Source organism: Polyodon spathula, chromosome 9 (genome assembly GCF_017654505.1).
Source record: "Polyodon spathula isolate WHYD16114869_AA chromosome 9, ASM1765450v1, whole genome shotgun sequence".
Classification (NCBI taxonomy): domain Eukaryota; kingdom Metazoa; phylum Chordata; class Actinopteri; order Acipenseriformes; family Polyodontidae; genus Polyodon; species Polyodon spathula.
The window spans coordinates 34,473,284-34,500,307 of NC_054542.1; the positions used below are offsets into that span (position 1 = coordinate 34,473,284).

The window sequence follows — 27,024 nt, forward strand, 5'->3', positions numbered from 1 at the left end:
TTAACACCTTCTAAAGGTGTATCTACTTATTGTGGTTTTATGTTTTTAAAGAGACGTATCTGTTTTCATTGCACATACTTTATAGGTGTTATTTCCATTTTCTTGAGAAATTAAACCAAAAAAAAATGTATAATGGCACCTGCTACTGGAACACAACACCAGTAGTTTACAACAAACTAAATCCTCACTCCCTAAAATATAATCTAAATAAATTGACTGCAACTGCCCATTTCCAAACATCTAAGATTTTTCACACCAATGGTCTTGCAGCAAACAACGTTATACTAAAGCATACAGACATCCTGTGTTTTTTTTTAAGGTTAAATTCAAAATAATCTCAGCCCACAAAATGAGGGGACCAGTAATATTAATAAAATAAATATATATTTTAAAGTATCAAATAGCCCTGCTTTAAGTACTCTCTCACATGGACACATAATCATTAATAAATGAACAATTCAAACGTAACTGATAACTATTATTATCTTCTCTTAAATTACATTGATGTAACGGTTTGTTTTAATCATAAATTAAAATATATTAGGCCACATGGAATTAGAAATCTTATTAGAATCTTGTAAATTTTAATAGAAAAATTTAGATGGACGGTGCCAGGTAATATACATGGTGACACACACACACACCTATGTGTATATATATATATATATATATATATATATATATATATATATATATATATATATATATATATATATATACACACACAATGGACTGTATGGTCCGGTTGGAGAAGTAATCTATCACAATGAATGTTATATGTTCTAGTTTTTAAACATTCTATTACAATCAAAGTTTTCTGTCAAGTGAATCAGTGCAAATAAATCAGTACAATTGGTGCAACTAAGCAATGTACAAACTGGAGCATCTTGTCTTGTGGTTGTTCTGACATTTCAAAATGTAAAGTGGTTAAACCAATGTATAGTTTCATTCCAAAAAACATGATCCCACGGATACAAGTACTTACTGTGTACGCCACCAACTCACATTGTTACACACACACACACACACACACACACACACACACACACACACACACACACACACACACACACACACACACACTGACACACACACACACACACACACACACACACACACACACACACACACACCACACACACACACACACACACACACACACACACCACACACACACACACACACACACACACACACACACACACACACACACACACACACACACACACACACACACACACACACACACACACACACACACACACACACACACACACACACACACACACACACACACACACACATGACACACACACACACACACACACACACACACACACACACACTGACACACACACACACACACACACACACACACACACACACTGACACACACACACACACACACACACACACACACACACACACACACTTCAAGTAAGACACGCATTTCAGAAGTGCACTGTCAACATTCTCAGTTTTATCAATCATTTATATTCTGTAAAATCTGACTGACATCATAGATAGTTAGGGGCATTTCAGGTTTATGTTTGGGTAGTAAGATTAAAATGTGTTTATCTATTTACAGTGGAACAAAACCACAAGGTCTCCATTAACTGTGCTGTGACCCTAAAATAAAGTTTATTTCCATGCTACAGGACACCAGCCTTTTTTTTTTTTTTTTTACAGGCTAAAGATTCTAAGTTTAACCTTAAAAAATTATATAAGGGAGCATAGAATATCAATCCCAGGATCTTCTGCAGATCCATTCTGTCCATGCATTACAACATCTGCATAACAGTCTGTCAGTTTGGGAGTTTTGGTCTGGTTACATGGTCTCCATATTTTGGGGCCATACTCCTTCCGGTAGAAACAGAATCTTACCGTTGACCTTTGTTGTGAATTGCTTATGTAACTGCAACAGTATTACAGTACTCTTTTTTTATAGGTCTGTGACATTTGATTACCATAAATTCACAGGGCGTGAGCTGGGGGATGTAAATTGTGCAGAAGAAGCAATTAGTAGGACAGGGTGCCAGCTAGAAAGGACTGGACTTAGGATAGAGGAGCAGGCGAGGCCCTGACTCTAGTAGCAGACCAGCGGAGACGGACATGGAAACAGGACAGAAAGTGGTCGCTGACTGAGGGATACGATGCCGACACAATCCAAGGGCAGAGGACCCAGCAACCGAGGACAGGATAAAAAAGTAGTCGCTGACTGAAGGCGACGATGCTGACATCCCAGGGGCGAACGACCCAGCAACAGAAAGCACATACAAGGGTTATGAGTCAGGGAACCGCCCCTCGAGAGGAAGTCAGTCCCGGTAGACCAGTACATGAAAAGAGAGAGAGAGAGTACCCAGCATCTGAGACTTCTGTAAAGAGGTGCTCGTTAACAACTGATTGGTCCAGACCACTGCCTGTGACCTGGAAGCATGGAGGTTAGTATGGGACATGAGCACTGAGAGCGGACACGTCCCAAAAGCAAGGCAGGATAAAGAACAGATCCTTGAGGTGAGGCGAGATAAGCACAGGAGCTGTGAAAGGACAGAGTGTAGTCCAGGGGAACCCCCCTGAAGGTAAGGCAAGCAGATGCTTCGCTCTGAGGTTGGGGAAGCGAGATTTACTTGCCCCCCAAAGGACAGACCCCTGGTTCCTCGCGAAATCACCCACACCATGAGACAAATAAAGACAGCACATGCTGACTCATGAGACACAAAATCAGAAAGACAAACAAAGGGATGGCTAGTAATTTAGTAATATGTGACTGTGTATACCTGGAGAGGAAAAATCCCCTTGAGGCTTATTCGGGGGAAAACCTATGGAGACGCCAGCAGACAGGAAACCCCCAACTCCGGGAATACTAGCAATTTTAAAATGAGCAGCAACTACATCAGAGGAGGATAAATTAATGTAAGAATCCACCACAGAAGAAAACCAGCTGCCCACATTCTTGATTAGGCTATGATTGATGTTGGTGGTGGTGGCTGCATCTATACGGAATGATGGGGGGGGGGGGGGGGGGGGTGGAGTCGAGGAGGGAGGCCTGCTGTGGAGGAGAGGGTGGAGGGGTGGGTTGAGAACTAGTGACGAGTGAAGATAGGAGCAAGAGGAATCAATGATACCTTGAAGTTGAAAAGAAAGGGCAGATAGGGGACTTGATACTTGACAGCTGAATGACTGAATGGACTGATCATGATGAAATTGATAAAGTAAGCATCTGAACAGAAGGAAGATCACAGAAATGAATACCTGCCACGGGGAAACTAGAAGCAGAATAAATTGTGAATTATGAGCTTCTGAGGAGGCTGAAGAAGGCTGAGAGGCAGATGATCTCCATGGGTAGATCCTTGTAGGGGAAGAAGCGGCCTTTCTGAAGAGTAGAAATGAGCAATGGAGAACGTCTGTTGATATAGACAGGCATGAGGCAGGGTGAAAGCTCTTAAGAATCCCACGGAAGGTCAGGCAAACTGTTGGTATTGACAGAATGGAGGGAGATGGAGAGAATCCCTAATGTGGACAATGAAAGCCAGGATCCAGTTTTGATTGAAGGAATATGATTATCCGATTCTGGGCACAGAAGGTTAAAAACAATGACCAAGCTGTAGAATAGGAACAAGAAGAAGGGGCAAATGCTACAGACATGTAATGCTGAGCAGATTGAAGGAAGTTACTGAGGAGTAAGGTTCAGTTGAATAGCAGCTGGAGAAGCTGAGGAGTCTGGATGGGGGTTGGGGAAGCAGATGGAACCAACTGACGGAACTTGGATACTGAAAGTACAGGCAGAAAGAGAGCTAGAACTGAGGGCTGAGGTGGCAGCTGGAGGCTGAACGAACATATGAATCGGCTGCTGGGGAAGCTTGGTGCCTTTGCAGCCCATATTCTGGAAACGAGGCAGAGAGATGAGATGCCAACCATACTATGTGTTATTTAATATGGGATCTATCCGTGGTTTGCTACTATCATGTCTGCTTGAAATGGAAAGGTGAGCTCACATTCGGAGATTTGGGTTTAACAAGTCCAGTCATTCTCCTAATAGCGGAACTCCTTAACTCCTTAACTTAAATCAAGACAGATTTCCAGTCTTGTACCACGTCTCTCATCGTGTATTAATGTTGTAACATTTGAGAGGATGTGCAAATATATGACTAGATTGCTGAGGAAGTCAAGTGCCCCGTAATTTGATTAGATGGGGATTAGTGTTAGCCTTGATTGCAGAAATGCTGCCACGATCTGCATATTGGAGGAAGGCTGGAGCATTTGGAGCTCTGGAAAAGTGCAGTTGCAGATTTAAACAGTAATCTAAAAGAAGATTTTGCATGCTGCAGTAGTGAGCAGATCTAAAGAGCGAGCAAAGATCTGCTGTAGTGAGTCACGATTAACAACAGAGGGCAGGGATCTGCTGAACAGTGCAAAGGTCTGAGGAAGTAAGTGATGGAGTTTTGTCAGTAGTGTGCAGAGGCCTGCTGTAGGGAGCAGAGATCTGCTGAAGCAGTGATCTGTAATAGTGAACGAAGGACTGCCATCAGTAGAGTGCGGTGGTCTGCTGCAGAGAGTAGGGATCTGCTGAATGCAGTGGATATTTTGGTCTTTGAGTGTTAAGACAGTTTTAGTCAGAGCCGGAGATGGGGCTGCCTTTGGGCAGAGATGAAGAATGCAGAGATCTGAGGCTGCTGCAGAACCTGAGAGGATGAAGAATGCTTTGCTTTGTGGCTTCTGTAAAACCTGCTGATTTGGTCGGGAGGAGTCCAGTGTATTGTCTATTGGGCGCTAGTAGGACACTGACTGAAACGTTGATAATCATAGGGCATGGTTCTGTGTCTGACTGGCAGCTCACGTTGACAAAATTATGACTTTGAAAGTTGTATAAAGTGCCTTGATGAAGTTGGTCGGTTTGGAGGACCTTGATGCAGGGAAGCTGGAAGTTAATGTGACGGTAGATTCTGAGCACCTCAAAAAGCTGATAAGCGCGTTGCTTCATGACCAGGTCCTCGAAGGGGGGCAGAGTTGAAATTTAATAATGTCAGTTGACATAGGTAGGGAAAAGGTTGAGGCAGGAGGGGAACTTCTGAGAATCCCTCAGAATCATGAATGGATAGAAAAGTTGGAGTGTGCAAGCTTCGCAACGATAGTAAACCGGCTTAAAAGACTGTATATAGAACTTGCGGTTTTAAACTGCCACCTAGTGGTTACGATTGGAATTAAACCACTGGCTTGGGTGAATCAGGGTAGAATATATTTGCTTATTGTGATTAAAATCCTTGTCTGTGTAGAACAACATTTGCGTATTCTTTAGATTTTAATAAATATATTTGATACGTGATTTAGGACAGTTAGTCATGTATATGAATAAGTTAAGGCAGAATTTAGATGTCACAATTCGGAGAGTTTAACTCACCCTCACAGGTTGTGAAGCTTAGCAACAGGAAGCCGGAAGATACTTAGGAACAGGGCTTGCAGTGCTTGATGAAGCTGCTTGGTCACCATGGCAACTTCCCACTTCCCACAGTCACTCAATGAGGGTGTTGTCATGGTAACTATGGTCTGTGAGGCGCCGGTGGAAAAGCTGTATTTGGAGTATGTTGTGACCAGTCAAAATCACAAGCCGCCACAGGCTGAAATGGAGCTTGTAATGGACTTGATAGGTCTTTTAATTCATTGAACATAGCTGATAGAAATCCGGGGCAGGATCTTTTCATGGAACAATAAATTGTGCTGGCTCTGTGGGAGCGGGGAAGGGGCGCTTATTGCAAAAGAGGAGTAAAGAAAGATTCAGCTGACAGAGTTTTGTGGTGGATTTAAATAGCGTAAGGCAAGGCAATCACTGACAAGGGGAATGTCAATGTCTTGTCGAAGGAGCTTTGAAAGTTTAGGCCAGTCTTTCTGAAGCTGCAGTTTGGGCAGCGCTGTTGCTGGGCTGGAGGCTGGATGTAGCAGGAAAGACTCAAGTTGGAGCTCCTGCAGCTCAATAGAGATGCTGAATGATGAGAAAAATCACCGAAGCAGGTAGGACAATCTTGGCAGCGCTGCGCAGAGAAGTGACCTGCAGTAAAAGGAAACAAAATTTAGATTAGCAGTGAAGCACAAAATGACGGCATCTAAGTGTTTGCCACAAAACGAAACACTAGACAGCAGGTGCAGGTGATCAGGGCTGAAATAGAAAATAGGTACAAATTAACAGGAAATTGGAAGCCCCTGAACTACGCAAGCTAACATAAGTAGTATATTGCAACAATTTTGATACAAGTCTAAATTCATAGGCTGACTTTCACAATTATCTTAATATATGACTTTAAATCTGATCAACATTTAAGTACTCCACTGCATATTGTAACGCTTAGGTTTTACATTCCATTGAACTGCATGGAACCGGCAGGACCAGCACGCGAACCTGCGATCACGCTTTCACGTCTGCTGCATTTTGCAGATTTTCACGTACTCTTTTTATTCGGTCTTATTTATTTTCTGTTTACTCTGCACACACTCTTAACTCAAGGGAGACGTTAGGAGGACAGAGATGTTATAAACTCCTAGTGGTTTATGTTCAAGCACTGGACGAGCTGTAAATATGTCCATATAACCTTTATTTAATCAGAAAGAAAGACACTCAAGACTCATTCATTTTAATTTTTACGAATCAGAGCAATGCTCTTTCGCTTTATTAAAATGCTTTTAATATTGGAAAGGTAGGTTGATCAGACCACCAAATTCCAATACAAGTGGTCTACAAGCACCCACTTCTATATTTCAGTTTCATTCAATATAACACTCTCTTAAAACCAAAACATAGTTTCAAAACCTTATAGCAATACAACCAATACATGTGAGATATTACAATGTTAGTAATATGCTTACCTCCTATTATAAGGAAAAGTAGCGTGAACAAAGGAATCAGTCTGGTCTTGTGGAGACCTACAAGTGATGGACCACTTCACCCTGTCAAGCAAAGGTCTTGAATGTGGTACCCCTTTGCGAAAAGTGTGAGTTTTTATAGGATTCGTCTCCATAGGAATACATGGAGAAACTTTATCAAGTCCAATTCTTATCTTTTTGGCACACAACAGCCTAAAAATTTAGAGCCTTGTGTCAGCAATTTATTAAAATATAACACCTGGTCCACACATCCGATCATGATCCCACCAGCTCATCTCTTGACCCCTCCTCTATCTAAAAAGTTAGGTGAAACAAAGTTCACTGGACTCTTATTGTCCCCACAGGACCCTTGCTGTTCCTTTATTTTATATGTGCAGACAAAGAGAATAATATTGTCTTGAATATATGAGTGTTGTTTGAAATATATACAACACTATTAGTTATGATTATATTGATTATATGTATTAATGTCTGAGTATATATTCCCTCATGCCATTCTATTCTTCAAATTAGTTTTCCTTCTCTCTTTACAGGCGTGTGCTTAACAGATATTATAGGGAACTTCCATCTTATGTTTTTCCAATGTAGCGTTTCTTCTTCATGGATAATAATTTGTTTTTTATTTAAGTGTAAGACTATAATGTCTCCGTCCTATGAGTTTCCTAACAGCATGAACTCAGCTGAACTGCGGACGACCTCCTATTTTTTTCAGCGGCACACAAACCAGCTAAAACAGGTTCGCTAGCTGTGCACTTAGCTTTCCAATTTCCAGCGATAATCAAGGTTTTTTCCAATTTTTCTATGGTGAGGAGGCACTCTAACCTTGATGCTGTTAGATAAGAGAACTCCGCTCTTCATGCCAACTATCCCTCCACTTTCTGGCACAACTTTAAGACAGGCTCACAGCAAGTTATAAAGTTTTTACTTTCTTAAAACCCATCTTCTATTCTTTTAAAATTACTTTTTATTATTTGTTTAAGTTCTTATTTTATATTTCAAACAGCATCTCTTTCTGCTGCATCATCTTTTAACTCAGAGTCAAACTAGACAGTTTACTCCCTATAGAACATGATTATTAACTATTTTAAATGCGAACCTATCTTGACGAGAAACAATTTCATGTATATTATTATAACAGGCAGTGTTAAGCATATGGTCTTACATGCACAAATAGTTTATAGTCAAAAGCAAGCATATTAAACCTTATTTCAACATTTAACAACATTTTCTTAGGCTAAAAAGGGTGCTGCAGAAACTTAGCATTCAATTCTGGGAATCAAGCCCATCTTGATAAGAAACCGCCTAAAAACTGGCCACTGCCCAAAAGGTGGCTATGTATCAAATTATACCAGTTTCTTACTGCATTATTTTATACCAGTTTCTTATGGCATCATTTTACACCCAAAGAACGCACGATTTTCACAATTATTGATTAGAGCAGCATTAAACATTGCATTTGATTACACATTTACATAATTTTCCAAACTAAAGATTATACAAACACTGTAATTCGGATCACGCTGTAATTCGGTTGCTGGTCTTTTATGAATGCTGATTTGTCCCTTCAGAGAATTCGTACGAATTTGTTGACACTGATGTGTATATCATCTACACGGCTTGTAGTTTTTTTTTTTTTTTTTTAATCCAGTTTATCCTAGGTATCTTTTACGAAACCTTTCGATTGTTTTTTTATGCACAGGCCTGTGTGTTAATATTAAGATTTACTGCAGTTAAAAGAAATCATTGGGTTATTCTTAAGTGACTTTGGGCTAAAAACTCTGCAGAAATCTGGCAACCCAATATACCAATATGATACATACTCCAGTCAGGGAGGGCGTTTCATTCTTACGGGGAACTTACCACATGCTATCATCACTATTAATGCAACTTAAAAAAAAAAAAAAAAAAATTATGTATTTATTTGGCTCAGTTTGTAGTTCACTGAAAAAGTTAGCCTTTGCAGTGCTGAGTTCAAACGTGACTGAACCGCTTCATTAGTAAGCAATCGTTTTGTTAACCAGGAAATCCTTTTCCGTTACTGAATAACAGAGCACTGACTTCAATAGAAAACAAAACTCCAGCGGTGTGCGTCTGGTTGTTGTACAATACCAGCTATAAGTGTGGTTATTTAAAATACAATAAATTAGACTTTGCGCATAATGCCTAGTAATAACACAGCATTACAAATTCATTATCAGCCAGCACTGTGTCCGTTGTGTCTTAATTCGGTTGGTTTTAACAATATTGTGTCTTGTACGGAATTTAATCACCAACTGCACTATGCCAAAACGTTTCAGAGAATGGACCCTGCCCAGGAAAATTTCGGAATTGACCTTTGATATGTACAATTCTGCGAAACCCACGCAAGTGTGTATTCAACATTGTCGTTAACTTAGGCAGTAAGCCTAGTTTTAACACAGCAGCCTTTTCATTACGTACATTTCAGAAATACTCAATAAACATACAGCACTGTCATTTTGTAGTAAAAACAATAAAAATAAAAACAGTAATCATAAAATAATGCTACTTTAAAAAGGCAGCATACGCGGTGCTTTCACCACACATAACCACATGCAGCAGAATTTGGTGCAACTGAAAGCATGCGCAAATAGACTCCTCCTTGTACTCCTGCAAACTAAACTGGGGTTCTTGTTTGTTGGAAGGTAATTGCGTGGCTGGAGACCGATCAGGTATCGTTTCAAGAATTCATTCAACAATCAGAAATAAAAGTACGTCAGTTTTGATTTTTTTTTTATGGTGTTACTACGTTTTGTTTTTTTTATCCGGATTTCCATGTGCAGAATTATTTGTTTGTGTGTTGAATGAACTGCTGTGTCAGGTTACTACTGTTGCTCCCAAACTAATTGTAGTTTTACAATGTATGTCGATTTTTTGTGGTTGTTCGGAATGTGCTCTGCTGATAATTCCAGCTGCTGCCACTGAGCTCGTACCTGGTGACGAGTACTGGGAAGTGGAACACAACTTTACTTTAGTTGTTATTATCCTTCAGTCTACAGCTACAGCTATAGCTGTAACGTTGCAATAGGCCAGACACAAAATGAAACACAGCATTTACAAGCAACATGAGAGGTGCAAGTGCACAGTGAATGCAATTATAACCGGAGAGACGGTTTGTGTGAATAATAATAATAATACTTATAATAATAATAGTAATAATGATGATTAACTATACTATAATCATAAATCTCGAAAAACTACTCACTTCTAAATCTTTTGTAGTCATTTTTGTATTACTTTAGTATAAATACATGTTCATTTGGATTCATATGTTGTTTTTTTTTCTGACTTTATGTGAACGAAAAAACTCAAAAGCTCCCGTTTTCTCATTGGAAATAGCGATATTTCAAAATATCACTGTCCTGGTCACAAAAGCAAAGTTTGTGGGGAATAATAGCCATTTTGTATACTTTTGAGGCATAAGCAATTAGGAAATAACATTTACTACCCAGGAACAAAAATTGTGTTACATAGTGTAATCCTCCGTTAGAACAGCATTGCCAATGAGCTTCTCTCAAAATGAGTGTACAAAATACTATTTTTAAAACACGTTTGCCATTATGTTACATTATAGACAGTATTGTATACTGTTTGGTCAAATTGTATTTGTATGCCTCCCTTGAGGAGACCCTTATAGCAATACAGAAGGGCCTTTTTAGGTCGGTTTGAATCAGCGATTTTATTATAATAAAATAGTAATGTGAACCATCAGGGTCCCGCTATGTCTGCCCTTAACTGATCAGACATGTTATAGGGTTTCATACCAGAAGTCAGTCTCACCAGAGTGTAATTGTTTTAATTGATTTTCCTGTCGAAGGAGATCCAGGCAACTATAAGGGAAAACAGGTGACCATAACCACTTCATAGAATATTTAGCTTACATTACTGGCACATGTTGGTTTTATTAAAATATATTAAAAAAAATAAACTAAAATGGCTGACTCAAATTGCCCTAAAAAGGGATCGGGCAATTGCCATAGGGATCAGTTTCTTCCAGATGAATATAAATACAATGTTGCCAAACCCTATGCAATACTGTAGATACAGCAAATAGATTAGCTGCAAATAATTTACATAGAAACCTCAGTTTGCTGTTTCATCAATCTTTTGCTGTCTAGATGCATGTAAACCTTGTTAAATTTATGAATTCTACAAAACGCAATTAGTAAGTGTGTTAAAACTGCCATTTTTAAGGACAAAGATCATTTACAGAAAGTAGAAAGTACATTTTACTGTTGTGTGTTTGTTTTTTTAAGATTTCCTGTGGCAAATCTCAACACACTGTGTCTTGGGATAATAAACCTATAACATGATGCCAGTTCAGAAGATATAAAGCATTCCCTTAAATGTCTCCAATTACAGAGCTATCAAGATGGTGCTGAACCCGGTGATAACCAAACTAGCTGGAAGACTGGTAGTCCTGGCAAGTGCTTCTCCAAGGAGACGGGAGGTTCTTACCAATGTGGTGAGTGAACATTGTAAAAGACAGTTTAGAGCTTGTAGTGGGGTTCCCTTAACTCTCTCTCTTTGCTGTGAATTCCTGCAGTAAGCCTCAATGCTATAGTTGTTAATTGATAGTGCTCTTATTCTGTGGTGTGTGCACTAAACCTCCAGGGCTGTTACATGTCTGATGATCATCTCTCTTCATGTCCCAGGGACTACGCTTTGAAGTGGTTCCTTCCTGGTTCAAGGAGACCCTGGACAAGTCCTCTTTTGCAGCTCCGCATTTATATGCCGTAGAGACTGCGAAGCAGAAGGCTGTGGAGGTGGCAAGAAGAATGCAGTTCGTAAGTTGCAATGGATTTGTGTTTGAATTGTTAATCAGTGAGTGGTAAAAGGCCTGGTCTTAGTAATGCTTTAACCATGTGCTGACACCTGTTTAACTTCATTTACCCCGGTCTTGATTAATCAGTTTGACGCAACCATTATTACGATAACTTCAAAATAGTTGAATGGATTTCTGTGAAATTTTAGTGAGTAATTTACACTCGTAAATCATTCCTGTTACATCAGTTGCTTATCTTCTTGAATATGAAATATATAAAGCTGTTTAGAGTGCACATTATAATACAGTTAATAACACAATGCATTGTGTTATGATATTCAAGACTTTATGCCAAACTTAAACTAGCAAATGCTGTTCAATTCAAGGCTCCCTAATTGTAGTAAACCAAAAAAAAGTTCTTACCTTCTGTTACACACTGAAAACAACCTGCTGTGCACAGTGCATAGTTATTGACACTTTTTTGTTAATCTCTGTCTTTTCAGAAACACCTCAAAACACCAGACATTGTGATAGGAGCAGATACTATAGTGGTAAGGTATTTCAACATTCAGTTGTCACACATTCTGGAGTAAACACTTCTACCAAAGCAAATTGTGGTACATCAGTTTTGAGGTTTGAACGTCTTAAGTGTCCAAATGTGCCTCTGGTTGAAATAATGAACTGGTCTGTGAAATGTGCCTTAATGTAAAAGTATAGCTTCTAATTCTCATTTCTCTTTTTGATATTTGAGACTATAGAAGGAGAAATTCTTGAAAAACCAGCTGACAAACAAGACGCTTACAAGATGCTCTCCAGGTCCGTTTCCTATGTGCTAAAAAATATAGATGGATTGCATTGTAAAATTAATTCTTGTGTGAGATCTCTGGTAAAGAACTATGTTTAGCTAAGCCTAGTTTGTGTAACACCAATACTGTTTACACAGTAGATAGTGTAAAAGATACTGCTCTGTGGTACATTAATATATATTGCATTATCTTGTTCTAGGCTGAGTGGTAAAGAGCACAGTGTGTTTACAGGGGTTGCAATAGTTTACTGTAACAGCAAGACTGGTAAGTGCAGCTATTTTACATTTAATACAGGATGTTACAGTTTATCTAATATAATCTAGAGTGATGCGCTAAAAATATGTGGTTCAATGTATTCTAAAATCTACTTTCACATGTTTTCACTAAGATATCAAACCTATGTATCTTGCTAACATTTCTGGTAAATTTCCATAGAGATAGCACATAGAATGTGGTTAGAGATGTGAAATGATGACAAACCCAGAACGTGTAGTAACGGTCCATGGGTATCGCAGTCTATTCAAACCGTCATGGCAACATGGGTGAACCAGAGGGGCACAATCCACAGAAAGTATTCACTCGAGCATCATTCCTGTAGGACTGGCAGGCACACCCTTCTGCACAAGTCTGCCCCAGAGGTCTAGCAAAGTATCTGGAGAGTGACTGACCTGCCCATTCGCATGCGGCTGCCATGCTGCTGTGCAGAGGTGAAAGGGCCATAGGAAACACCTTAACTGATCGTTTGACTTGTTGCTTAACATCCTCTGCCAAACATTTCGCATACAGTCAGTTTAGTTATTTACAAGTTATGGATTTGTAGATCTAACCATGCAGATGTTTAATTATTTAATAATTTCATTTTTTCAGGCTTCTAAACATGCAACTGACACAACAGTGCTTCCTGTCTTGGACTGCTATAACTGTACATTACACAGAATAGAGAATGTGCTCACATTTGCATGGTGTGTTCTTGCAACTTGAACAGATGCACAGTGATTGTGAAAGTATTGTTTGTAAATTACATATTCTCGAGATTACAATTTAGAAGTCGACCTTGTTCAAACAAACTTGATTTCAGATTCAGTGCTCAATGCAAACTACAGAATACATTTTATAGCTGTTTTGTATCCTTTTTTATATTTTGGATTGTGTGTTTTATTTTTTCACAGACAGTCAAATGGAGTATGACGTTTTTGATTTTTTTGAAGAAACAAAAGTAAAGTTTGCAGATCTATCAGAGGAGCTCCTGTGGGAATATATTCACAGCGGTGAACCAATGTAAGTGCCCCAAAGAAAGAAAGAAATAAAGAAAACCTGTGTACATCACATACAATTTGAAACAATGTCTTGCTGGGTTTAACATATTTGTAGAGAATTGATTGGTTAGGGCATTCTTTTGTCCTTGCTTTCTTTAACACACTTTATTGGGTGTATCTGAATCAATGGCTATATAGAGAAATGTGTCTGTGTTGGTCAAATGTACATTTTTACATGTGCAGTCTATTGTAGCATCTATTGTATATACTGCATAACATAATTCAACATGTGAAGTATACTACTGTTATCTAGTGTTTCCGCAAAGCTTTTAAAATGTAGTGAATAGTTTGGGTTGGTTGTTAAAGTGCTTACCGCTAGAGTACTGCACTTCCATAAATATACAGTGTGTAATATGATTGTAGAACAGTAGGTGGCAGCAAAGTACAGAGATGAAGCTTAGGGAAGTTTTTGAATACAATCGACCCAGAGAGCAACTGGTTATTTCAGAAGCTAGCCCAAGGCAATCTTATATTGATAGTGGCAATGCTGACCTCCAGATACAGGCAATGCCGTAACTAGCTATGAGGACACCGAGGTCATGTCCTCGGTTGTTTTTTTTTTGCCATCACCACTGCTGATGTTCATGTAAAAATTCTGGAAAAGTACAAAAGACTTTATTTTCTCTGATGATTTGCCATGTAACGTAGATTTGGAGGTTGAATAGTAAACACCAAGCAGTCATATAAATACTGCCAGCTATAGCTTGAAACCTAAGTTTGACCTTGGTAGAGTGTCCGCTCTAGTTACGACACTGGATAGAGGCTAAACTGTACAGGGATGCAGAACCCCAGACAGTCTTACAGTGGTCCAGTATGTAAACCTGTGCTTAAGTGTGTGACATACTTTAGAGACAAATATCGACGCTGTCACACTTACATTTGTACATGTGAATGAAGGTCATGATGATCTGTTTTTATTATACTAATAGCTCAAACTTTATATGTATAGCATAGTGGGGGGGACATGTTACCATAAGTCTGGTTTAATTAGGAAAATATAAACAAAATAAAGGAAAATAAAATTATAGACTTCATAGAAATAGCATTATAATGTCATGGAATTAGCCTTTTATAGTTCTTTGTAGCGTGCATGAAACATGTCTGCCAATGAATTGTAATTGTGATGACATATGGTAAATAAAACTAATCTTGAAATGTTTATTTTGATGTCCTGCCGAATTTGTAGATTATTTATTATTATTATTTTTTTGTAATAATCTGTTGCCGTCTTCTCTTGTTTATTTTAAAGGGATAAAGCTGGTGGGTATGGTATTCAGGCTTTAGGAGGAATGCTGGTTGAATACGTTCACGGAGACTTTCTTAATGTTGTGGGATTCCCCCTGAATCATTTCTGCAAGAAACTGGCAGAGATCTACCATCCCCCACCCAAAAGTGACATTCGGCACACAAGGTATGAGTCTATACCAAATGTGGAAACGTTCGATAACCCTGATGACCTGGAGAGTGGACTGGAGAGGCACACAGAGTACAGAAAGGCAATCTGGATAGGCAACCAACTGGGTGACCAAGACAACAGGAGTATTTCACACCACTGTGCTGCAGTGTCAGTGGAGGCTTCGGGTTCAACGGCTAAAGGGCTTATGGGATTTCCTCCCAATATTGCAGCTCTTTTGGATGGCTTTAAAGCTTCAAAGGTATTTACTGCTGGTAGTTTAGGTAACTCTGAGTTTACTTTTCTTGTGAAGGGAAAAGGAGGTTGGTTAACGGTCTTAGACTGTGAGATACTTTCCAAGTACAATCCTGACACCAGGTAGTAAAGTATACATTGCACCCCTTAAAGAAACGCTGAACTGGGATTTTACCCAGTTGTTATAGCATTGTAATCGTAAAGTCAAAAAACTGCTTTTGGTAGGACTTACAGTTTTTTGTATTTTTTTTTTAATTTTGCAAAACTAAAACCAAACAACCAAGTTATCTATTTCAAGTTCCCTTAAGGACTCTCAAGGTGTTTTTTTGGTGTCTCATTTTGTAACATTGACATGATTTTTTATTTCTTCTCCTTTTAATAGGAGTTAATTAAAGAACAGAGGAAACACTTTGGAAATGTGGCCCGAGTCAAGTTCAAGGGACCAGGGTTGCAAACAAACACACACATGTATACACAGCACACACATGTATACACAGCATTTTAATTTATTTTTGTATTAAATATGTGAATCTTGTGTTTGTGTTGCAGACTTTATTTGTGGCATCCAAACTGAAGGTATTTGACCTGTTAAACTGTCATGGTAGCTTGAAAGTTGGAGAAGTTGCTGACAAACTACAGACTTCTGTTGTGGGAACAGAGCGACTCCTTGATGGCTGTGTGGCACTTTGTTTGTTGGAGAAAACCTATCAATTAGACTCCCTGGGTACGTCCCTCATTGTACAATGCAGTATATTGTATTTATACAACAAGCATGTGTGTCTCTAACGTGGGACGCAGTTTTGTTATTCCACTTAAGTTTAATAACATAAGTGGGATAGCATGCTTACCGGGACTAGTTTCGAATGTCTCTTTGCTTAGATTCCAATCCAGTGGCACACTGCTGAAATTCAGGATGGAACTGCGTGTCGGCAGTTGTTTTAAAATATCTGAAATAATTTCAGATTTCTATTGTTGTTGATTTGGACCCCGATTTTCTTTGAGAACGAGTTTAGTGAAGAAATAGTGTCACTGGTTTGCCTGTCTCGCTTCCCCAAACAGCCTGCAGGCCCTTCATTAACACTGGTAAGAGTAGAAAACCACAGAGAGGTTGCAAGGGTCTATCTAAAAAGACGGTTGTGAAGAGGCCATAAGCAGGGTTCGAAATGAATCCACGTCAAAGCATAGTGTGTTGAAAATTAAAGAGTAAAATAATCCCAAAATTGATTTAATATCAAATGTTATTGTTATTTATTTTATAAAATATAAAGACTATTGAATGATTGTTCATGGTATCTGTTTTTTATTCCCCTGTGGCGAATAAAAACCATACTGCGAATGATCATTCACTATTCTGTATTTATAGCATGTGATGCTTATATATATAAGAATACACTAGTGTACTACTTGGTTTGTTGTCATATTAAGAAGTGAACTCCATGAACTCAATAGTGTAATTGTAAGTGGTTGAATTAAAGATATATAATTACATGTTGGTGCATATATGGCATATCATGTTTTGTTTTCAAAATCAGTTGAACGTTATTTCTTGGGGCTTTAGTAGTAATGTCGTTGTCCTTTGGAGACCCGGAGTGCCTATAAAATGTATTTGTTTTTTTCTGATATACTTTCCACGTAATACTTTTGAGATTATGAGTGATGAGGATTTAGATGTAGACATGTACAGCACATTAGTCCCTTTTTTTTTTACAGTGTATAAAAATACAGAGCAAGCAAACATGTATCTGGTGTCATCCAGTGAATATTCCCTCCACGGATATATTATTTACTGTAATGATCACATCTGGCCACTGTTCACAAACCTGGAGCATGCTCTTCAAGAAAGAACTAACCAGAACGAGAGAGCCATGGGGAGCAAAACAGAGGATCTCTTTCAGGTGACCACGTGCCTTTGTTTATTTTATTTTTTTTAATAGGCAAATTGCTCAACAAATTGTTTTAAAACATCTTCTGTATGTGGTTTTACAGTTTTGCACATAGAGAATCTGACCAGGTTAGATTGAACCTGCTAAGAACGTTCTTTAGTGTGTTGTAATTGGTGGAGAATGTCTGTTGCATTTATCTAGAGAGCCACTTATCCAATTTTGATGAAAGGATTTTCTTAGCACAAATTATTAGTAGGAACATAATCTGGGAGTATCATATATATATATATATATATATATATATATATATATATATATATATACACACACACACACACACACACACACACACACACACACACACATATTAGAGCTGTCTTGAAAAAAGTTATTTTTCTTTCTAGGGAACAGCATTGATTTCCCTCTTGTACTTCTTCCTCCTATCTGAGTTTATATGTGAAATCTTTGCTTTTTGTTTAAGGATGCCTACTGCAACAATAAAGATGTGAGACTGCGCTTTATGAACGCCATGCACAGCATTGCCCGAGCGACGGGAAGAGATGTTGCAGCAGTCTTTGACCTCTCTCGGTTTAAAACCGCATGTGATGTGGGAGGTATTCGCACACTTCTTAACGTTCAGTTCAGATTTGGCATTTCTTTCTTTCTGCCTCTTGAGACTGAAGAGCCTCAATCAGAACCCCAATGGACTCCCTAGCTGTCATACAGGACGTAACTGATATGTTTTGTCACCAGGATGCACAGGAGCAATGGCGTATGAGCTTGTGAAAATGTACCCAGATTTAACTATCGCAGTCTATGATCTGCCAGCTGTTATAGAAATGAGCAGCCATTTTCGACCTCACAAACAAGATACCCATCGAGTGACGTTCACAGCAGGTAAGCTGACTTCTCACCACAAAATAAAAAATGAAATCATTTGTTTTTTAGCGTTTTGATGGTGGTGTCAAGAACTGCATTTTTTCAATTAGTCTTTAAGGATTTAGGCTATGAGCAGTATGCACCCTTTCACCAACAAAAGGTTGTTGTTTTTTTTTTGTTTGTTTTGTTTTTTGGTTTATTTATTTATTTATTTATTTATTTTAAACAGGTGACTTTTTCAAAGATGATCTTCCTAAAGCAGACCTGTATATCCTTTCCAGAATTCTTCATGACTGGTCTGAAGACAAGATCGATGTTTTGTTAAGCAAAATCTCTCAGATCTGTACACCAGGTAAGAACATTTTATCAATTGTAGCATTTAAACAGTGTTAGGTCACTACGAGACACCAGGATCCAGGGATAAAAACCTGGCGCTTGAAAAGAGCACTTTTCCTCTGTGAAAACTGGGAATAGCAAGGAATATTATATTTAGATGGCCAGAAGTCTTTTTTTTTTTTTTTTTTGGTTTTTAATTTAAAGGTGTTATCCAATCTGAAGGTCAGCAATTGATATTCAATTAAACAGTTACATCCAGAGTTATTTAATTTTGCTTCATTTGCAGTTTTGAAGCATAAAGCATGGAGTGACCTTTGTCACACACCGGTTGCTAGGGACACTACAGCACTACGTAGCAACAAGAGTAAGGCCCCCAGTACAATATGCAGGATTACATTAAGAACGTCAGGTTACGGAAAAATTGTAGAGCTGTTGATGTTTCCCGACTACAAAGCTAAAATGAAAGTGCTTTGTTTGAATAAATGTATTGGACATAATTGATCATACAAGACAAGCAGCAATGAGTTTCAACAAACTTCTCACACAGAAGCGTAGACAAGGAACTTGGCTGTGGACTTTCTCCTGCCTGTCATGAACATAACAATTATCTGCATTTCGAAACGGTGAATAAGAACAGTACAAGAAGGAGAAAACACACTTGGCTACTGCATGTGTAACAGTGTTGTGTGATTCGCTGCTGTTCTGGATTGTCCTGTCGGTAAGCTGAGATGAGGTTAAAAGCTCTAAAAACCACTGTGGTTCAGACGCTTGCGATGTGTGGGGTCGCCGGTTCACGTCTAGCCATCGCCCTGTTACACATACAGCAGCCAGTTTTTGGGCAGTGAAGCATATAGGCCATAGAGTGATACAGCATTGGAAAGTGTTTAGAAGCCCACGTTTACAACACTGCTCTGTCATCAACTTGTTGTGGCAGGCTTGATGCATGCTTGCAGGACGTTTGACACATGAATCATTTTCTATCCATTTCTGTGTTTCACATGTGTAGGCTGTGGGCTGCTGGTGGCTGAGATTGTTCTGGATGAGCAGCAAAGGAACACCGCAAGAGCTCTGCTGCAGGCCCTCAGCATGACTGAAGGGAAGCAGAGGAGTGGGCCAGAGTACAACCAGCTCCTGCAGAAATACGCTTTCACTGAAATACAACCGAAGCACACAGGAAACTTTCTGGACGCTATCCTGTTCGTTAAACAGTAATGTGACATGATTCCAACCCAGAAGATTGCACCATTGTAGTGTCTGGGTTCCGTGCACTTTAATAATGGAAGGTGCGATTGCCAATATTAGTGTGTGGTCTTTATTTCATTCAAACCTCTACAAAGATAGTTTTAACTTCCATTGTAGCAGAAAGTTGTATGAACACCACAGAATTGTATTGCAAATTGAAATACAGATTGAGATACAGACATTTTAATTTCAAATATTTAAGTCTGTTACAGAATTAACATTACATATGCCAGGACTGTAGTGAATTGTTCTGAATCCAGTCAAGTGTTTCTTTACCAAACCACAATGTAATATAATATGGACACTCTGAATAACCACATACAATAATGAACACTAGTTTTATCTTTCAGCATAATAAAATGTTTTAATTTAATGTATGTGGACTCTCTTTATTACCCTCTGAGAATTTGGCATTTGTCACAAGAATTAAGCACAAACCAGTATAATGCAACATTAGTTTTATTGAATAAGAATGGCTGCTTAGTTCTATTCTACATTCTCAAAGTACCTTCATGCAACACAAAGGTTAATAAAATGCAGATTGTGTGTTATATGCCGATTTGATATTGTTAATACTATTTACTATTTAAGCTACAGAATCAACATCATTTGCTTGATAACTGAATACCCTCAATGATTTTAACATTATACTTTCAAAACATCCATTTGATTATTCCTACCTTCTTGCACATTCATTGTTTTACTGAGGAAATGATCTGCATGTTGCCGCATGTTGTTGCATTTCTGAATATATTTGTGTCAAATGTCTTCCGGACTTTTGCTAGTCTCATACTTGCTACCTCCTGTAGATATTAGCAGCTAAATTAACAGTTAGCAGCTAAGCTAAGTTTGACAGCCTAGCTACTCTGCTCAGATAAGAAATGTCAATTCTGACACAGTCCAGGCCTGGTACGCACTTCCCCATTAACACTGCTCCTAGGAGAAGGGAACGTTACCAGCACAAGTGGTCACATCAGTTTACTATCCTTTTAACTATTTTCCTTTCACATCTCTTTTTGTGTTCTACAATGTACATTCCAATGCACACAATGTATGATCTATACTACCACATGTAACTCTTGACAGTTACAGAGTAATAGGAAGGTTTATAAAATATCTTTTATGGCCTTGTACCATCACTTGCTATTAGAAAACGAATAATGCTTGGCTGTGCAGTATAGCAAAACGGTGCTATCCATCTGTCCTACACACTTGCAACCTTGCAAACTAAACTGGTCCACACGGCTTCATTAGGTCACAAATCAGGATATAGGAAAACCTTTGAGGAACTTCTTTTTGGAACTTTCATTGGAGGTAACAGCACTTTCTTATTTGGGAACATCTATTCAGAGGACTCGATAAACTGGAAACATGCCAGAAACCAGCGGCAGGGACTGAAGAGAGCCATGCAGAATCTAAGTGTTGAGGAGATAAACAAAAAAAAAAAATCTACACAAAATGTGAGAACTGTCGATTAACAAATATGGTTTCTAATGTTTTGAAGCTGCTAGTTTTAATAAATACCTCCTTTTTCCTTTTAGGATGTGGCCTGCTGCTTGCTGAAACAGGATAATAAAAAGCTACATTCCAGCCCTGCTTTCTTCCACTCCTTGAACATGCTTGTTCAGACAGAGGGAAGGGAAAGAAGCGCCTCGCAATACAGCCGGCAACTAGAAAATCACAGATTCACAGACATGCACATTCATAAAAATTGAAACTTTTTGGATGCTGTTTTTTGTGTCAAAAAATAGTTTGGATACGACAGCTATGGCTAAAAGTTTAACTTGTGTTGCTTCATGAAACTGAATAAATAATGTTACAGTAACATATTGAATTACATCCCGCTTTGTCATTTTCAATATACTTAATGAAAAACTGATCAATTGAAATCTAACATGAAATACCGTACTACTATTATGACTTCCGGTAGACTTTTGCAATATCATTTTGTAGTTTATTTGATTACATGATGTTAAATAAAATATTATCAGCCGCCTATAGAAGTAAGACGACCACATTACAGCAAAGGAATCAAATTAAGTGATCTATAATAGCATGGCCTGCTTTACCTATCGCTTTTGACTAGGAAGATAAATGTTAAAACCTACAGTATTGATGTCTGAAAAGCTACAATCTATTTAAAATACCCTTACAGCTTCCAGGTTTATAAAATAAAAAAACAGGGAAATAGCGCCCCCCGTTGAGCTGCAGAAAGAAAAGCTTACAGCACCTGGTATTCCCAGGCGGTCTCCCATCCAAGTACTAACCAGGCCCGACCTTGCTTAGCTTCCGAGATCAGACGAGATCGGGCGTTCTCAAGGTGGTATGGCCGTAAGCGAAAATGAATGCTGGGCTCGGCTCTTTCATAGTGCACTAATATGTTAATATAATTTACGCAATAGGTGCTATTTGGTGGGGGGGGGGAGTGTTGGGTGGAGAGAAAAAGAGGAGGTTGATACAAATATCAGGGATCCGGTCAGTGAGTGCTACGTTTTTAATAAAAATGATTATTAAAAACATAAAATCATTAAAATGGTCAGACTTACTTTCTGTCAAAAACGCATTTGATTACTATAACTGAGTTATACACGCACTTACTAGACTATATATTTGCGTTTTATTCTTATTCTGGACTACTAGTTTGAGTTATGTTTTGCTCTGTGGTTGCTGTGGTCTTTGCAATGCTGTTCACGCTGACGTAGAACTGCAGCATTACTTACCGTGATTCACCTCTGCGTCAACCACTTTTTAAATAAAGTTATTCTAAATTGCAAAAGGGAAGTTCAGCTAATCTCTCGCGATACGTTTGCCGCAGATTTAGTCCAAGCGCGAATGAGAAATCGTCCATTTTGTCAGGATTTCGGCACTGAGAGGCACGGTTGATCGACTCTTATTCCAACGAAGCCGACACACATCCTTACAGCGGCAATGTCAGAACAAGCCATCTCCTTCGCTAAAGACTTTCTGGCTGGTGGAGTTGCTGCTGCCATATCAAAGACAGCAGTGGCCCCCATAGAGAGAGTCAAACTGCTACTGCAGGTAAGATAGGATTATTAATAAGCTAAGCTGCGAGTGGGGGGAGGGGAGGATTTTTCTAACATTGTGCATTGTTGTAAATGAAATACACATTAAATTCTGTGATTTTGAACGCTGACATCAGTTAATTTTGCGGTAATTTAAAGCGGTACATAAATAAATAAAGATCTTATTTGCTCACAACCTTCAACATTCTCCTTGAGCAGCCATATTGAACTTGAAATCGCGGAAAGGATTGCTCGGTGTGATTTACTTTTACACATCTTGAATGAATTTTATTATTTCTTTTTTGTAAATCCCGGTCTGATTTCCCTTTAGATTCTGTTAGAATGATTTATACCACGAGTATTGAATACAGGTTCCGGTTGGCGTGAATTGCTGGTATTAATATTCTCTCATACCGGTCTTTCAATGGCGCATGCACACTGCGGCACCTGATTTTAATTGAGACAACTCTTTAATTAAAATGTGTTTTTATTCAATGTCTTATACATTTCTTGCACAGTAGGTGGCCTTAAACGAACAGTCTAATTTACTGGAGTTGCGGTATGAAACAGCAATATAAGCCACTTAGCCATTGAAAGCCAACCTGCTGCTCATGTGAGCCTTAATTCTATCAGTTTAAGCACCTTTGCTAATATCAATGAGAACAGTGGGCAAAACCGTATTCAACTGTCTTTTATTCTACTATAACACTTCAGCGTTGAAATACATTGTTTTTGCGGTCCCAAGAAGCTGTAGGAGGAGGTGATGCGTTTCTTTTAAGTCGGCCACAACATTTGCACAAATGTTTGTAGAAATTTAAACTGTGGACAGTGTTCTGATACAGTAAAAGTCAATCAGATTATACAAAAGTCGGTGTTTTGTTCTGCCCCTCTTTCAAATGTGAGCATGTTCCCGTGAAGTGCAAAGGTTGAAGTAAATCAGTGCTGCAGCTTTGAGTCGCCTTAAAATCGCAACACATCTTCCTCAAGGTCACATGCTGCTTCCTTCAAAGTTTGTAGCTGTAGTTTGTAATTTACCATATACAGATGTATGAGCAGCTTAATCAATTAAAGGTAGTTTAATATCAGTTCAATCACTGTTATGGAGCCATGTCTTTCGCTGTTGACTTTCACACCTTTTTGTACTGACAAGGTGTTTTATATGGACTATCCAAGTAATATAAAAAATAGTTAATTGAAAGCCTAATTTAGTTATTTGGAGAATATTGTAACATTTTTCACCTTCCGCTTTCAGGTACAACATGCAAGCAAACAGATTGCGGTAGACCAGCAGTACAAAGGCATTGTCGACTGTATTGTGCGCATTCCCAAGGAGCAGGGTTTTCTGTCGTTTTGGCGTGGCAATTTGGCCAATGTCATCCGATACTTCCCCACTCAGGCCCTCAACTTCGCCTTTAAGGACAAGTATAAGCAGATTTTCCTGGGTGGTGTAGATAAGAACCAGTTCTGGCGCTACTTTGCTGGTAACCTTGCTTCTGGAGGTGCTGCTGGAGCCACATCCCTTTGTTTTGTGTACCCTCTGGATTTCGCCCGAACACGCCTGGCTGCTGATGTGGGCAAAGCTGGTGCCAGCAGAGAATTCAAAGGCCTGGCCGACTGCCTGGTGAAGATTTCCAAATCTGATGGTATTAAAGGCTTGTACCAAGGGTTCAACGTATCTGTGCAGGGAATCATCATCTACAGGGCTGCCTACTTTGGTGTCTATGATACAGCCAAGGGTATGTACACTGACAAACCACCAGATATATTTCTTTCTAGTGTAGTTATTTAGTAAATGGACAATTAAAAGCTGTTGATTCCCCAGAATCCCTCCCACCCCCCCTTTTGTCAGGAAATTGTTTGGGCTTTTTGCCTGTAATTGAGTGACCCATTCTGTTTTCTGTCTGCTAATACAGTATATGCAGTGATGTTTATTCAAGTCAACATCTTGTTATGAAAACTTAGAATAAAACCAAGATCTTGTCTAGAATATCAAATCGCCCTCCGTAGACCAATTATATTTATTTATTCTTTCCCCCAGGTATGCTCCCAGATCCAAAGAACACCCACATTGTGATCAGCTGGATGATTGCACAGACTGTGACTGCAGTGGCTGGTGTAATGTCTTACCCATTCGATACTGTGCGTCGTCGTATGATGATGCAGTCTGGCCGTAAAGGAGGTAAATAAACTTGGGTCTTAACTGCTTTCACAGACCCCTATTTAACACTCATTATGGATTGTCTTACCCGTTCTAGAAGTAGTGCTAACAGAGCTGTATGTAATTTGATTTGCATACAGGTTAGTTCATGGAAAGGGCTTACTATTGATGGCTAGTAAACTTGTGTAACAATTGAAAAACAAAACACAAGAAGACTGCAGTTCTAATTGCAAATCAGTAAGGGATATCCCCATATATATATATATATATATATATATATATATATATATATATATATATATATATATATATATATATATATATATATATATATATAATATATATATAAAAAAATAACGTGAAGGAAACTGGCTTCAAGAATCGCGGGAAGCTCATAACCATAACAGATGGCCTCCACTATCGTTATGGTTATCACCTTGTTAATTGAGGTATGGTTTAAGGCTGTAGAAATAAAACCAGTTACATAATCAGTTCTCCAGTATTTATTAAAATAGTCCTCCAAGGAGGTTTTATTGTTGGGTACACTATGTAGATATTGAAGGCTATGTGTCAAATATGCTGGTGTTACACCTTAGGCTAGGATTGGTGTCTGAGTTACATTACCGCCCTCGTATGGTGGAATCCATATAGCGGTGTGATAATCTTTACCGTAGGTTAAGAAAACCCATTTTTAAAAATGTATTTGGCTGAATGTATAATGCTTTCATACATTTTGTGATTGAGGTCATTGTTGTGATGCTTCAAGTGGGGGGGGGGGGGGGGGGGGGGGGGGGGGGGGGGGGGGATCCTTCATTCTTAGCTAATTTGCAATGCAGATACAATCTTTAGTAGTTTGTAGTGAGATACATGAAAATTTAAAATGTTTTCACTATTCACAGCCGACATCATGTACAGTGGAACAATTGACTGCTGGAAGAAGATTGCAAAGGATGAAGGTGGAAAGGCTTTCTTTAAAGGTGCATTGTCCAATGTTCTCAGAGGCATGGGTGGTGCCTTTGTGCTGGTCCTGTATGACGAATTCAAGAAATTTGTCTAAACTGATTCCATAATTCTTCCATACACTGGGAAACATTGAAGATGACCATGTAGAACAGCTGAACCATAAAGGACCATTAAGCTTATTCAGAATATTCCCTGTCAAGTATTTTTATAGGGCCCAGATAATGTCTAATACTTGAAACTTAGTGACCAAGAAGTCTCCTTAACACAGTACATAATGTATTTTCCACTTTAAGCACCATGTACTTTTTTGTTTGTTTTATTTTTTGCACAGCTCTGTCTAGCAGTTGTGTTTTAAATTGGGGCATTCTTCTCCAGGACAATAAATACAAAAATGTAAAAAAAGTTTTATTTCTTACTTGACTTCCCAGTAAACACACACTTAAGTTTACTTTACGAATATAAAGTGTTTGAACTTCACTATCAGCCACTACTGGAAATTAATTCTGCAAGGTAATTTGCTTTAACAGCTTGTCGGTCTAGTCTACTTTGCTAACTAAGTGATTTAAAGGACTTAATTTGTATTTGTGATGGTTTGTATTTAAAGCTATGGAGGCAGTACCATACCAATGGCAAGACATATAGAGGTAGGTGTAAGTATAGGTGCAGTGCGAATAATTGCAAATAGAAAATTAAAATTGTATTGTGGCCAGGCCATTATTTTGCACTGCACCCTATGTAAGCTTAAGAGCATTGCAAATTACTCAACACGCACAAATAATGATCTGCAAAATTATGATAATGAGGGTCTCAATGATCGCATCTGTATTTAGCGGGCGCACTTGCTGAGTTAGTAGTACAAAGAGCAGTAATCGCTGTGTGACATTTGTGAAGCACAAACATACAAACCCAAAAACAGTAGTTTGGAAAAGCCTCAGCCAACATCAATTGTCCTAGTATCCTTAGAAAATTATGTGTTGGCCTGCCCTTTTCAGCATGATACTCAGAAATTTGCCTTGCACTGGAAAAGGTGGAGTGGGCTATCCCTCCAGACATTTCTCAACAATGGTCTGAAAGGAATCAGAGGCTAAGTAGTGCAGAGAACACAGCACTTTGA

General features: G+C 38.7%; 2 protein-coding genes and 1 non-coding gene across 3 annotated transcripts; 2 read left to right on the forward strand and 1 right to left on the reverse strand.

Moving 5' to 3' along the window:
• The first annotated feature begins 9,302 nt into the window (after nt 1-9,302).
• LOC121320701 (probable bifunctional dTTP/UTP pyrophosphatase/methyltransferase protein) lies at nt 9,303-20,139 on the forward strand. Its single transcript, XM_041259274.1, has 14 exons — nt 9,303-9,602; nt 11,254-11,356; nt 11,547-11,678; nt 12,160-12,207; nt 12,408-12,472; nt 12,662-12,726; nt 13,632-13,740; nt 15,028-15,433; nt 15,976-16,150; nt 17,137-17,321; nt 17,791-17,923; nt 18,063-18,206; nt 18,418-18,540; nt 19,531-20,139. The coding sequence occupies exons 2-14, from the start codon at nt 11,264-11,266 to the stop codon at nt 19,734-19,736; spliced, it is 1,884 nt and encodes a 627-aa protein (XP_041115208.1). The 5' UTR covers nt 9,303-9,602; nt 11,254-11,263; the 3' UTR covers nt 19,737-20,139.
• A 1,845-nt stretch (nt 20,140-21,984) lies between these two features.
• Nucleotides 21,985-22,103, reverse strand: LOC121321376. The gene has a single exon (XR_005950930.1). It is a non-coding gene; the product is annotated as a 5S ribosomal RNA (ribosomal RNA).
• Nucleotides 22,104-22,605: 502 nt separating this feature from the next.
• LOC121320702 (ADP/ATP translocase 3) lies at nt 22,606-26,312 on the forward strand. Its single transcript, XM_041259275.1, has 4 exons — nt 22,606-22,805; nt 24,042-24,525; nt 24,828-24,968; nt 25,847-26,312. Exons 1-4 carry the CDS (start codon nt 22,695-22,697, stop codon nt 26,002-26,004), a joined length of 894 nt encoding a protein of 297 aa, XP_041115209.1. The 5' UTR covers nt 22,606-22,694; the 3' UTR covers nt 26,005-26,312.
• The last annotated feature ends 712 nt before the right edge of the window (nt 26,313-27,024 follow it).